The 13,792-nt window shown below is 45.9% G+C and overlaps 1 protein-coding gene across 3 annotated transcripts in view; it reads left to right on the forward strand.

Moving 5' to 3' along the window:
• Positions 1–13,792, forward strand: part of SLC66A2 (solute carrier family 66 member 2) — a 38,948-nt gene that overhangs the window by 11,075 nt on the left and 14,081 nt on the right. For 2 of the 3 annotated variants that reach the window (XM_039463862.2, XM_003925977.4), the window contains exon 4: positions 6,324–6,377. The exons of the other annotated variant lie outside the window; for it this stretch is intronic. In XM_039463862.2, the coding sequence (XP_039319796.1) occupies positions 6,324–6,377 (54 nt within the window). The remainder of the gene's footprint in view (positions 1–6,323; positions 6,378–13,792) is intronic. 3 annotated transcript variants of the gene reach the window in all.

A 13,792-nucleotide genomic window follows, 5' to 3' on the forward strand; every position in this document is an offset into this window, starting at 1 on the left:
TCGGCTTCCTGCCAGTGGCGTCACCTCGCAGGGAGGTTGTTGCCTCTGAACATATTCTTTTTTTTATAAAGCTTTTAAGTTTGGGGTACGTGTGCAGGTTTGTTATATAGGTAAATTACGTGTCAAGGGGGTTTTGTATACAGATTCTCTAACTCCTGAACTCCTGACCTCAAGTGATCCACCCACCTTGGCCTCCCAAAGTGCTGGGATTACAGGCATGAGCCGCTGCATCCAGCTGGTGTACAGATTATTTCATCACCTAGGTGTCAAGCCTAGTACCCATCAGTTATTCCGGGCTCTCTCCCTCCTCCTACCCTCCACCCTCCGATAGGCCCCAGTGTGAGTTGTTCCCCTCTGTGTGTCCATGTGTTCTTGTCATTTAGCTGTCACTTACACATGAGAACATGCAGCATTTGCTTTTCTGTTCCTGTGTTAGTTTGCTAAAGATGGTGGCCTCCAGCTCCATACATGTTCCTCTAACGGTCATGATCTTACTCTTTTTTATGGCTGCATAGTATTCCATAGTGTACATGTACCACATTTTCTTCATCCAGAAGAAAATCTGGATGATTTTCATTGATGGGCGTAAGTTGATTCCATGACATTGCTATTATGCATCATGCTGCAGTGAACAGATGTGTGTGTGTGTCTACAACAGAACAATTTATATTCCTGGGGGTTTATACCCAGTAATAGGATTGTTGGGTTGAATGGTATTTCTGGTCTTTGAGGAATCACCACACTGTCTTCCACAATGGTTGAACTTAATTTACACTCCCACCAACAGTATATAAGTGTTCCTTTTTCTTCACAACCTCACCAACATCTGTTATTTTTTTTACTTTTTAATAATAGCTATTCTGACTGGTGTGAGAAGGTGTCTCATTGTGGTTTTGATTTGCATTTTTCTAATGATCAGTGATGTTGAGCTTTTTTTCATATGCCTGTTGGCTGCATGTATGTCTTGTTTTGAAAAGTGTCTGTCATGTCCTTTGCCCACTTTTTAATGGGGTTGTTTGGTTTTTTGTTCTTGTAAATTTAAGTTCCTTATAGATGCTGAATATTAGACCTTTGTCAGATGCATTGTTTGCAAAAATTTTCTCCCATCTGTAGGTGGTCTGTTTGCTCTGTCGATACTTTCTTTTGCTATGCAGAAGCTCTTAAGTTTAGTTAGATCCCATTTGTCAGTTTTTGCTTCTGCCAAGCACATTCTTGAGCCTCACCTGAGGGTAAGGACGAGCCAAGGGGCTCCGTGGGCCTTGGAAGGCACAATTCTTGGCAGACTGATGAGGATATGAAAATAATGTACGAGGAAACGTTTGAATAGCTACATTTCACTATGCTCGTGGATAGTCAGACGACCTAATGAAATAAAAGCGTAAATGTTTTCCAGCTATCTTTTATAAGGATTTTAAGTTTTGGAGATGACAAGTTCAGTTTGAAAGTTAAGGTTAAAAAAAAAAAAAAGAAAGTTAAGATTAAACAAACATAAATGGTGTTAGGGAAGGGTAGATTACTTAAAAAATTTAATGAATAATTTGTTGTCTGATTATAAAGAACAGCGCATGCTAATGGTAGACATTTGGGAAAGACAGAATATGAGGGAAAAGTAAAACAGCTTCTGCCCTGCCCTCCAGAGGTGACCGCTTCGAACACTGTGGCAGACTTTCTAAGACTCTTCCTTTTGTTCTTCCACAGTCTCCTTTCACAAGATCGGCATCATTTTCAAAATTATGATCAGGCTTTAAAAAGAAACCCTCATTCCACTGAAACGTTTTCCCACACCATTGTCGTTGTGAGTCAGGGTCGGGGCCCCTCGCCAGAGGGAGATGCCCCCCAGGGCCTCGAGTGCCCAGTCTGAGGACAGCAGGGCCGGTGCCAACACGGTGCCACCCCTGGGCAAAACCGAGCCTGTTCAGCCAGGCCATAGCTGACTGTGGTTGGGAGTGAGTGCACATCTGTCTTGTGCGTCCTGGGTTGTTTCTTTATACCTTTCACTTTGCATTACAGAGAATTTCAAACATTTACCAAGTAGGGAGGGTGGTGTAAAGCCCCGAGGGTCACTGGACCCTCAGCTGTATTCAGGTCTCCTTCCTGCTGCAGGTTTTTTTTTTTTTTCTTTCTTTTTTTTTGAGAGAAGGTCTTGCTCTGTTGCCTAGGTTGGAATGCAGTGGTATTTTCAAAGCTCATGATTGCTTTGAATTCCTGGGCTTAAGCCAAGCCATCCTTCCACCTCAGCCTCCCAAAGCATTGGGATTACAGGTGTAAGCCCCTGTGCCTGGCAGTATATACATTTTTGTTGTTTAAAAATCCATGGGTTCTCCCTTGGCTCCCCTTGACTTTGCCTGTGGTCTGTATTAGTGGCATCAGTGCCACTGCATTTTAATGAGATTGCCGAGTGCTCCTGCAGGCCAAGTTTTGGGGAGCCCTGCAGTGGAGGTGGCATGTGTACTGGTTCCTCGTGTCTTTACGTCCTTGGGATGTGGACAGGGTATTCTGTCCTTGGCTCTTTCTGTGAAAGAGCATTTTTTTTTTTTTTTTTTTTTTTTTTTTGAGACGGAGTTTCGCTCTTGTTACCCAGGCTGGAGTGCAATGGCGCGATCTCGGCTCGCCGCAACCTCCGCCTCCTGGGTTCAGGCAATTCTCCTGCCTCAGCCTTCTGAGTAGCTGGGATTACAGGCACACACCACCACGCCCAGCTAATTTTTTGTATTTTTAGTAGAGACAGGGTTTCACCATGTGGACCAGGATGGTCTCAATCTCTTGACCTCGTGATCCACCCGCCTCGGCCTCCCAAAGTGCTGGGATTACAGGCTTGAGCCACCGCGCCCGACCTCCGAAAGAGCATTTTTAAAAGACAGTTGGACCCAGAGGCCCGACTGGACCCAGGTTTGGTTCTCGTGTTTTGCAGGACGGTTGTGCCGCTCCACCAGAGGCGCCTGTGGTCACCAGAGCCCCACTGTGGGGCTCATGCCGAGGCCGTGAGCCGATCAGGGGCTGCAGGATGGTTGCTGTCTGTTAGCTGGATCCCCTCTGCAGAGAAACGGCCTGGTGCCCATGGTTCAGCTGCCCATGGGTATAATTTCCAAAGGAAATTCAGGTCTCTCCCTTTACCAGTTTTCAAAATTGGTTTCCTTGCATCTTGTGATGATGAGTGCAGTTTTTCAGTCATTCTGGACATGTGATTTGGATGTTTTGTGTGTTACTGGATTATTGTGCGTGTTGAAGCTCCAGTTCTTTGCTCTGGCCTGGGAGCCGCATGGTGGTGCTGGGCCCTTTCGACCGGTTCCACACAGGGTCCTGGTATAACAAGCTGCTCGTGTGACATCTACATCTCCTCCCCCAGACCTGGAATCCGTCATTTCTCCAGGGAGCTCTGGTGTCTGCGATGCAGTATTTGGAGACCACAGCCTGGGCACACACGAGGGCTGGCCTGGAGGTTGCTTTTTTGGCTTTTTCAGGAGCTGGAGCTAGGGAATTTTTTTGCTTCATGAGTACACACCAGTTCTTCCCATTTGATTTGAAGCCTGTAGACTTGGCCACACCTCTTAACCCGGCTCAGCCTCCCTTCTGCTCTGTGTCAACTCCTTTCCTCAAGGACCCCACAAATAACGGAAGGTGACGTCCCCATGCCTCTCTTAGCCCTCTCTGTGTGTGGCAGTCTGAGGGTCATCATGCCAGTGCCAGCCGCCCGGTCGCTGGAAACGTTTGTTTAATTGGGGGTGGGATTTATATACTCAGGATTGCACATCCTCAGGGCACTTCCCACTGGGGATGGAGGCCAGGTTGCTGCCGTGTTTGTCACCAGAAAGTGCACCTAGTCATGGGTGCAGCCGCAACTGGATACATGGGATCATTTGTTTCATTTTATTTAAATCTTTTGCTTTTATAAAGTTTAACTTTGCTTTATCATGTAGTTTTTTCCTTTTAAGGTCCTCTTAGGGGTTATTTGAGAAATAATTGTAGCTCAAAGTCAGGTGGCTGAATTTACTTGAAATTTGTCTCAAATCTCAATATTCACAGTTCTAGGCGTGAGGCCTCTGGCTGATGGTTAGTTGAGGGATTCTTTTTGGGGTGCTGAAGATGTCCTAAAATTAGATAGTGATGGTGGGTGCACAACTGTGAATATCTTAAAAACCATTGAATTGTACACTTTAAACAGGTAAGTTAGTTACAGCTTAAGAAAGCTGGAAAACGTGTTGTGTGTGGGGTTGTGTGCCATCTTGCATGCATTTCCAGGGGTTTAATGACTTTCTTGGACGTCACATTAGGAACCCCTGTATCTGCCTGTGTACCTGCCGTTGCAGGCTCACCTGGGCCACTGTGATCATGTGCTTTCCCCAGTCCCAGGCCAGCCGGCACCTCCCTGTCACTATCACCTCTGCACCCCCCAGTCATGCTGTACCGACAGGGAACAGTGCAAACCTTTCTTCTTGTCTCCATAGCAGTGGTCTCCAGTTGTGACATGGACCAAAGTCCCAGGAAGTAGGTGATGGCCTCTGTTGCCCAGCCAGCCTCCTTCCTGCTGGCCATGTGGGACTGTAACTTGTCCTGTCTCTTGTTCCAGTCTCTTTGGCTATTCCACAAGTTACCCCAGATCTTAGGACTTGGAAGGACAACATTCATTTTGCTTGTGTAGGCATTTTGGGTAGAGCTTGGCAGGAGCAGCTGGTCTCTGCTGTCCTCAGTGGCATCTGGGGAGGTGCACAGGCTAGGGCTGCAGCCCTTGAAGCTCATTTTCTTGCCTCCTCCCTCTCTCTCTCTTCCTCACTTGCTCTTTGGCATGGCTGGTGCTGACCATCTGTAAGGACGTCTGCCTGGGCTCTGCTGGGACACCCACCAAGGCCTCCTCATGAGACCTGGGCTTCCTCACAACATGGTGGCTGGGTCCCAAGGGGGAGCTTCCTGGGGAAGCAGATAGAAGGTGTATCTTTTTTATGACCTAAGTCTTGGAAGTCACAGCATTGCTTCTACGGACTGGAGTGGTCACAAGCCCACCTGTGATCAAGGGGAGAAGACACTGACCCCACCTCCCGAAGCCAAGTGTTGAGGTTCTGAGGAAAAGGAAAATGTTGCTGGGCCCTTTTTGGATCCTGAGTGCCTGGTCTGGAGGACGTGTTCAGCACAGATTTATGGAAATATGTGACTGTTGAAAATGTTCCTGACAGCTCTCTCGGCGTCAGAACTCTTTGTGGTCTGCCCTATACAGACGTGGATCTGATCACACTGCTTTCCAGGCAAGGAGCCTTAGGTAGCCTGAGGCTGTGGCAGGACACAGCCTGGTGTGGAATGTGAGTTGGCAGCCTGAACCAGCCATCTGGCTGCCTCCCTCCATTGCCTGTTCACCCACCAGCTGTGCACAGTCATGCCTGGATATGAGAAGGGAGACAGGGTGGACTGAGCAGTACTGCCTTGGGTGGTCCCTCCCTCCCGCCCACCCTTTGTAGATCTTGGTCTTTAGAAGAGGCACCAGTGAAGAGGGATGTGTTCTAAATAAAAGCAGCAGATGGGAAGAGCTGAGGGACCCATAGAATCTAAGAGGCGGTGCTGGAGGAGCCTGGGAGAGGAGAGGAGAGGAGACTGGACTTTGTATGCCACATTGATTTATAAAACCCTCAAATTTGGTAGAAATACTGCAATTCCTGCCTTGTGAGTGGGACAACACTCTGAGTCCAAGTAACTGAGGGCAGAGGTCAGAGATCATGTTGTATTTGCTTTTAGCTGTTCACTTGGAAAATTTCCATTTTAAGTTTGCCTTGCCTGGGGCAGGCAACACACAATCTTTGATCGCACCTCTGCTTTCTGAGCCCAGGACTCATTTGAGTCTCTTGTTTATCAACATTCTTTAATCCCAAACCCTGTGTGGCTTCCCAGGAGCCACCTGGAGGCCACACTGTGTTCCAGGGCCTTGGCTGCAGTTTTGTCCTGGGGCTGCACAGATTGCGAGTTTGGCTCATAAGTTGCCATTGTAGGTGCTGAGCCCTGGAGGGTGCTGGGTCCCTGTCCTGTCCCCGCGTCTCTGTGTCTGTGCAGAGGTGCCTGTCAGGTGCACCTGTCGACCCAGCCGTCCTGTAATAGCAGAGTGTACTCTGAAAACAGCTTTGTCAGGCAGCCTTCCTAAGGGTGTTGACCTTGGGCAGCTATGTTGCAACGAAAGCTTGCATTATACAGACGAGTTTCTAGGAAAAGGGAAGCAGGATCTGCCTAGCCCCTTTTTGTTAAAGAAATGCAAAAAAGTTCGGGGAACACAGCTGTTTACCTATGTTAAAACCAGTCTGTTTCTGTCTTTTTCCCCTTTCTGTTTGTCTCCCTTTTTAACGTAGCTGCAGATAGCAAGGATGAAGAAGTCAAGGTCGCCCCGAGGCGGTCCTTCCTGGGTATGTACCCTGCGCAAGCTGTGCCTTCCTTTCACCTCCTTCCTGCAGCTCTACCCCCTCCTGTCACTGCTTCCATCTGTGCATGTGCGTGCGTCAACTTTACCAAGTGTGGCCGAGTGTATAGCAAACTAGTCAACCCCTAGCTCTGCTGTTTTCAAGCATGAATAGTTCTTAGAAGCCTGTCCATGTTCTGTGTGTGGGGAGAGGGGGGCGGGAAGGGGAAGAGGGAGGGAGACAGGAAGGGAGGAGAAAAGTTTAGAAACAAATTTTGGACTTTGTTAAATTTATTCCAAAAAATTTTATCCTTTTTGATGCTATTGTAAATTGAATTGTTTTCTTAATTTTAGTTCTTCTTGTTCATTCCTACTTTATAGAAATGTAATTGATCATTGCATGTTGATCTTGCATCATGCAACTTTGCTGGGCTGAACTGATTTCTTCTAAGAGTTGTTTAGTAGATTCTCTGTATATGATTCTCATGATCCTGTCATCTGCAAATAGAGATCATTTTAATTCCACCTTTCCAATTTAGTTGCTTTTATTTCTTTTTCTTAATTACCCTGGTTATAAGTGGTGAGAGTGATGTGCCTGTCTTGCTCTTCATTTTAGTGAGAAAGCATTCCGTCTTTAACCACTGAGTATGATGTTAGCTGATGGATTTTCCATAGTTGCCTTTCATTAGGTCAAGGCAGTTAGTTCCCTTTGATTCGAGTTTGTTGGGTGTTTTTATCATAAGAGTTGGAATTTGCCAAATGCTTTTCTGTGTCTATTGAGATGATCCTGTAGGTTTTGTCTTTTATTCTACAATGATGATGTACAACATTGATTGATATTTGTGTATTGAACCAACCTTGCATTCTTGGGATAAATCCATGTGGTCATGGTATCCAACACTTTTTATCTGTTGCTGGATTTTGTTTGCTAGTATTGTATTGGGGATTTTTTTTGAATTTGTATTCATAAGGGATAATGGTCTGTAGTTTTCTTGTGATGACTTTGGATTTAGCATTAGGATGATACTGACCTTATGAAATAAATTGGAAACAATTCACCTCCTTTTTTGTCTTTTTAGAGTTTGCGAAGGATTGATACTAATTCCTCTTTAAATATTTGTAGAGTTATCCAGTGAAGCCATCTGGGCTTGGGCTTTTCTTTGTGGGAAGTTTTAAAATTACTAATTCAATCTCTTGTTGTAAGTCTATTCAGATTTTCTGTTTCTTCCTAAGTCAGTTTTGGTTATTTGTCTGTACTGGAATTTTTCCATTTCACCTAAGTTATCTAATTTGTTGCCATATAATTTTTCTTAGTATTTCCTTATAGTCCTTTTTATTTCTGGAAAGTCATTAGTAATGGTTCTTTTATTCCTGACGTTAGTAATTTGATCCCTGTTAACCTAAAGATTTGTCAGTTTTTTTGTTCTTGTCAAATAACCAAGTTTTTAAAAGGTGGGTTTTTTCTTTTCTTTTCCTTTCTTTTCTTTTCTTTTCAACACAACACACCCACATTGGCCATCAAATAACCAACTTTTGGTTCTGTTGATTTCATGCTAATATAATTTTTTTCCTTAGGGTTGCTTTGGGCTTAATTTGCTCTTTTTCTTAAGGTTGAGGTTAGATCATTGTTTTTTTTTTCTCTTTTCCCTTTTAATGTCGATGTTTACAGCCATAATTTCCCTCTAAGCAGTGTTTTACTTGCATCCTATACTTGGATGTGTGTGTTTTTGTTTTCATGCACCTTGGTGTTTTAAAATTTACTCCAAGATTTCTTCTTTGACCCATTTATTATTCAGGAGTGTGTTAACTTCCACATATTTGTGAATATACCAAAATGTTTTCTGTTATTGATTTTGAATTTATTTCCATTATAGTCATAGAACATACTCTGTATAATTCCAGTACTTTTTTTTTTTTTTTTTAATTTTTAGAGATTAAAAATCTTGCTCTGTTGCCCAGGCCCTACCGTGGTCTTGGCTTACTGCAGCTTCCACCTCCCAGGTTCTAGTAATTCCCATGCCTCAGCCTCCTGAGTAGCTGGGACTACAGGTGCACACCACTGTGCCTGGTTTTTGTATTTTTTGTAGAGATGGGATTTCACTGTGTTGACCAGGTTGGTCTTGAACTTCTGAGCTCAAGCAGTCTGCCCGCCTCAGCCTCCCAAAGATCTAGGATTACAGGTGTGAGCCACTGCACCCAGCCAGATTCCATCCCTTTTAAGTAGCGGCACATCTTATGGCCCAGCGCAGGATCTGTGCTGGAGAATACTCCATGTGCGACTTGAAAAGAATGTGCATTTTGCTGTTGGGTGAAGGTGGATGGTTGTCTGTTAGGTCAAGTCTAAGATTTCTTTATTGTTTTTCTGTGCAGTTGTTAACATCCATTAGTAAATGTGGGTGTGGAAGTCTGGAACTATTTTTGAATTACCTTTTGCTCTTGTGACTTCTGTCAGTTTTTGCCTGTTGTATGTGGGGGCACCGTTGTTTGGTAGGGACACAGGTGCGTGTTTTCTGTTCTGATGTCTGTGGCTTCTGATGTAGTGTCATCACTGCAGATCTCCTGTGGTTGCCGTTCGATACATTGTTTCCATTGCTTTACGTTTAACCTTTGTGTATCTTTGAATCTAAAATAAGTCTTCTGTATACATGCAATGGATCTTTAAAAAAAATCCATTCTGGCAATTCTGCCCTTTGATTTGATTGCTTATTTCATTCACACTCAATGTTATAGTATGTTCAGATTTATGTCTGCTACTTAACATTTTGTTTTCTGTACATCCCATTTCTTTTCCCCTCAGCTGTTACTCATTTACAGCTTTCTTTTGTTAAGTGAATATTTTCTAGTGTAACATTTTAATTTCTTTAAGTAATGTTTTTGAATTATTTTCTTAGTAGTTACTTGAAGGCTTACAATATGCATCTTAACATATTAGAATCTATTTCAAATTTATACTAACTTAATTCCAGTGATAGGAACCTTACTCTTCCTACGTGGTTTGATTTCCTCCTCCCTTTTTAAATGGTATGATTTTTTTTCTTTTTTTCTTTTTTTTTTTTGAGACGGAGTTTTGCTCTTGTTACCCAGGCTGGAGTGCAATGGCGCGATCTTGGCTCACTGCAACCTCCGCCTCCTGGGTTCAGGCAATTCTCTTGCCTCAGCTTCCCGAGTAGCTGGGATTACAGGCATGTGCCACCATGCCCAGCTGATTTTTTTTGCATTTTTAGTAGAGACAGGGTTTCACCATGTTGACCAGGATGGTCTCGATCTCTTGACCTCGTGATCCACCCTCCTCGGCCTCCCAAAGTGCTGGGATTACAGGCTTGAGCCACCGCGCCCGGCTTAAATGGTATGATTATTATACATATTATGTCTACATATATTACAATCTCACAATATATTGTTCTGATTGTTCCTTTATATACATTTTATGTCATTCAAAAGCTTGAGAGGAGAACAAACATATATTATGGAGTTATTGTATTAACCTTATTTACCATTTGTGGTTCCTTTCATTTCTTTCTCTGACTGAATTACCATCTGCAGTCATTTTCTCTCTCTCATACAGTTTTGATCCCATCTATCTCATTTGTGCTATTAATATTATTGCCAAGCATATTGCATTTCTTTATGTTAAAGGCCCCCAAACAATACAATGCATATTGTTTTATGCAGTTATTTTTAAGTCAACGGAAAGAGGAAAAGAGAAAAAATCTAATCGTTCTCTATAATAACTTACGTAATTGTCTTTACATGTACTCTTTTTCATGTGGATTTGAATTACATCTGGTGTTACTTGTTTTCAGCATGAAAAACTTGTTTTCCGTAAGGTGTGCCTACTTGCAGCAGATTCCCCCAGTTCTTGTTTATCTGGGAATGTCTTTATTTTGCCCTTATTTTTTTTAAAAAAAGTTTCACTAGATATAAGAATCTCAGTTGATGATTTTTTTTTTCTTTTCAGTGCTTTGAATTTGTTATTCCACTGCCCTCTGGACTCCATTGTTTCTGATGAGAAGTCAGCTGTTAATCTTATTGGGGTTTCCTTGTAAGTGATAAATTATTTTTCTCTTGCTACTTTCAAGATTTTGTCTTTGTTTTTTGGCATTCATCATTTAGACTGTGATGTGTCAGGGTGTGGATCTCTTTGTGTTTATCAGGCTTGCAATTTGTTGAGCTTCTTGGGTGTGTAGTTAATATTTTTATCATATTTGGGAAGTTTTCAAAAGTCATTTTCTCCTTGAATATTTTTTTTCTGCTCCTCTCGCTTCTCTGTGAGCTCACCCATTCTGCATGTACTGGTGTACTTCCCTGTCATCCCACCTTTCTCTGAGACTGTTCTTTTTCCTTAATTTTCTGTTTGTTCTTTAGGCTGCATATTCTTCATTGATCTTTCTTTGAATTCACTGATTCTTCTGCCAGCTCAAATCTATTGTTGAGCTCTTATAGTGAGTTTTAATATTTCAGTTGTGCTTTGCAATGCCAGAATTTCCACTTGGTTCTTTTTTAGAATTTCTGTCTCTTTATTGATAGTTGCTTTTTGATTTCTTCTCATATTTTCTTTTAATTCTTTATGCATGGATCCCTTTAGTTATTTGAACATATTTACAATAGCTATTTTGAAGTCTTTTTCTACTGAGTCCAATACCTGTGCCTCTTCAAAAGCAGTTTGTGTCCTGCTTATCATTATTTTTTTTTCCTGTGTATGAACCACACTTTGCTGTTTCTTTGTATAACTCATTTTTTTTGTTGTTGCAAGCTGGACATTTTAGGCAAACTATAGTAGCAGCTGGGGATACGGATTCCCCCACTTGGGGGTAGGATGACTTATTGTTTGTTTTGTGATCTGGCTGGACTAATGCTGTCTCTGGACCTCTCCCACCTCAGACGTGGTGGTTCTGGCTGGCTGTGACCTTCCCTGATCTTCCTGTTAAGCTTTTGGTCAAACCAGCTGTTGGCCTCCACTCATTGGAGGCTGCCGGCTGATTTGATGATACTCTGGGGCATGTACTCCCCCACAGCTGGGCAGGGGGGCCACCGAGGCCAGTGTCTGCTGGTTGCTGTGTCCCCAGGAGGGCTCCTCTTGGCTGTTCTTTCCAGTTCTGTGTGATAAACTTTGAGCTCATCATGGAGCTTGTAGCTCCTCTCAGTTGCTGGCTGCTGAGGTCTCTGTTGCTTTGTCAGCATCCTTACGCTTGGACTTGCACCTGCTCTAAGTCCCTCTAGGGACTGCTACGGAGCGCTCTGTCCTGATGCCCCCATCCTCAGGACGGAACCTGTTGACCTCTGAGGGTGACAGCTCTGCTCTAAGTGCAGCACGGGAAGGGGTTGTTGCATCTGGTCCTCTTAGTTTGCCCCTGCTGAGGTGGAATCTCTCCTGGTGAGCAGGCTGAGCAGGGACGTGGACGCTCGGTGAGCAGGCTGAGCAGGGACGTGGACGCTCGGCGAGCAGGCTGAGGCAGGGACGTGGACGCTCAGTGAGCAGGCTGAGGCAGGGACGTGGACGCTCAGTGAGCAAGCTGAGCAGGGATGTGGATGCTCAGTCAGCAGGCTGAGCAGGGACGTGGACGCTCGCTGAGCAATCTGAGCAGGGACGTGGACGCTCAGTGAGCAATCTTAGCAGGGACGTGGATGCTCGGTGAGCAAGCTGAGGCAGGGATATGGATGCTCGGTGAGCAATCTGAGCAGGGACGTGGATGCTCGGTAAGCAATCTTAGCAGGGACGTGGACGCTCGGTGAGCAAGCTGAGGCAGGGATATGGATGCTCGGTGAGCAGGCTGAGGCAGGGACGTGGACGCTCAGTGTTCTCTGCCCCTGCGCCGTGGTTGGGGGCTGGGTGGAGGAAGGGAGCCTGGGCAGACAGGAGCTGAGCAGGTGATGAAGAGTGCGGGCGCGTGCCACTCCTGCAGTGGCAGTGCGGGGAGGGAGCCCCGCCTTCTTGGCTGCCTGCTGGGAGTTGCCTGCTGGGAGTAGAGTTTTTGTCACAAGGGGATGGGGAAGGAGGTTGTGGCCCAGGTGCCACAAAGTTGCTGTTCCCGTGGCCACTTAGAAGTTTTTCTTGGATAAGTGTTCCTCCATTTGCCGTGTGTCCCTAAGACACGTCAGAGACTTGAAGTGGCTGCTGTTTGTAAAGTTCACCACTCACAGTGGTTTTGTTGGAGAAGGTCTGTGGGCAACCTCGCCCTGCTGTTCTGAAGTGCCCACCGCCTCTGTTGTTTCTGAGCTGGCTGAAGCCCTGACGGCTGGAAGTATGAAGAATGTTTCAGGCTGGGAGAACAGCACTCTTGTGTTTCTGTTCAGTGGCACATTGAGTAAAGGCCGCGGCAGAGCATCCTCTGCCAGTATGTCACGGAGGAGCGCCTGACTGTCCTGTAGTCCTCTTTAGAAGTAGGTAGCCCTGGCCGGGCGTGGTGGCTCACGCCTATAATCCCAGCACTTGGGGAGGCTGAGACGGGTGGATCACCTGAGGTCAAGAGTCCAAGACCAGCCTGACCTGTGCAAAACCCCGTCTCTACTAAATATACCAAAGAATTAGCTGGGCGTGGTGGTGGGTGCCTGTAATCCCAAATACTTGGGAGGCTGAGGCAGGAGAAGAATCACTTGAACCTGGCAGGCCGAGGTTTCAGTGAGCTGAGACTGTGCCATTGCACAGCCTGGGCAACAGAGGGAGACTGTCTCAAAAAAAAAAAAAAGTAAGTGGCCCTAAAACTTTCATTTTAAAGTGACTTGGGGGAAACAGTTTATTCCAGTGCCCATCTCGGCTGGGGCCTTTCTGGGCTATTTCTGCTGTGTACGATGATGTGTTTGTGTCTTGACTTTGGGCGGAAGAATTCAGGCCAGAGGGCCACGGTGCCCTTTGCTGCAGTGACAGCCCAGCCCCTCACCGCTCTCACCTGTCCACCGTCGGGTGCCCCGCTGAGCAGACTCTGAGCAAGTGAGGGGCCTGGAGATGTCGGTTAGGATAAAGGCGGGGAAAGGCCACTGAACATGAGAGGAGGCTGAGAGGCAAGGCCGCCCGACGGGCCGAGGAGGCTGCAGGAGCGGGAGTCTCGGGGGCCGTCAGGGAGGCGCAGCGGCGAGGGCGGGCTGTCTGGGCAGCCTTGGACCGGGGCGCAGACGCTGGTCTCCGCAGTGGCGGTTCTGTCCTTGCTGACTGGGAAGGTGTTTGTTTCCCGGGGGTCCTCTTTGGAAGCTGGCGTGGCTCCCCCTCGTGCTCAGTGCCCGCTCTGCCTGTCCTGCTCACCTGGGGTGCGGCGGGGGGCTCTGTCACTCTCTGAGGGTCTTCGGTGGGGGTCTCTCTGTGTCCTACTCCGGCCCCGGCCGTGCCATCTCCCTGTCCCTGTGCTGCCTGCTGCACGGGTGGCAGCATTAGAGGGGGTCGGTGAGGCCATGGCCGGCCTTGAAGGCTAAGAAGGGCATTTATACTCA

Source organism: Saimiri boliviensis, chromosome 13 (assembly GCF_048565385.1).
Source record: "Saimiri boliviensis isolate mSaiBol1 chromosome 13, mSaiBol1.pri, whole genome shotgun sequence".
NCBI lineage: Eukaryota > Metazoa > Chordata > Mammalia > Primates > Cebidae > Saimiri > Saimiri boliviensis.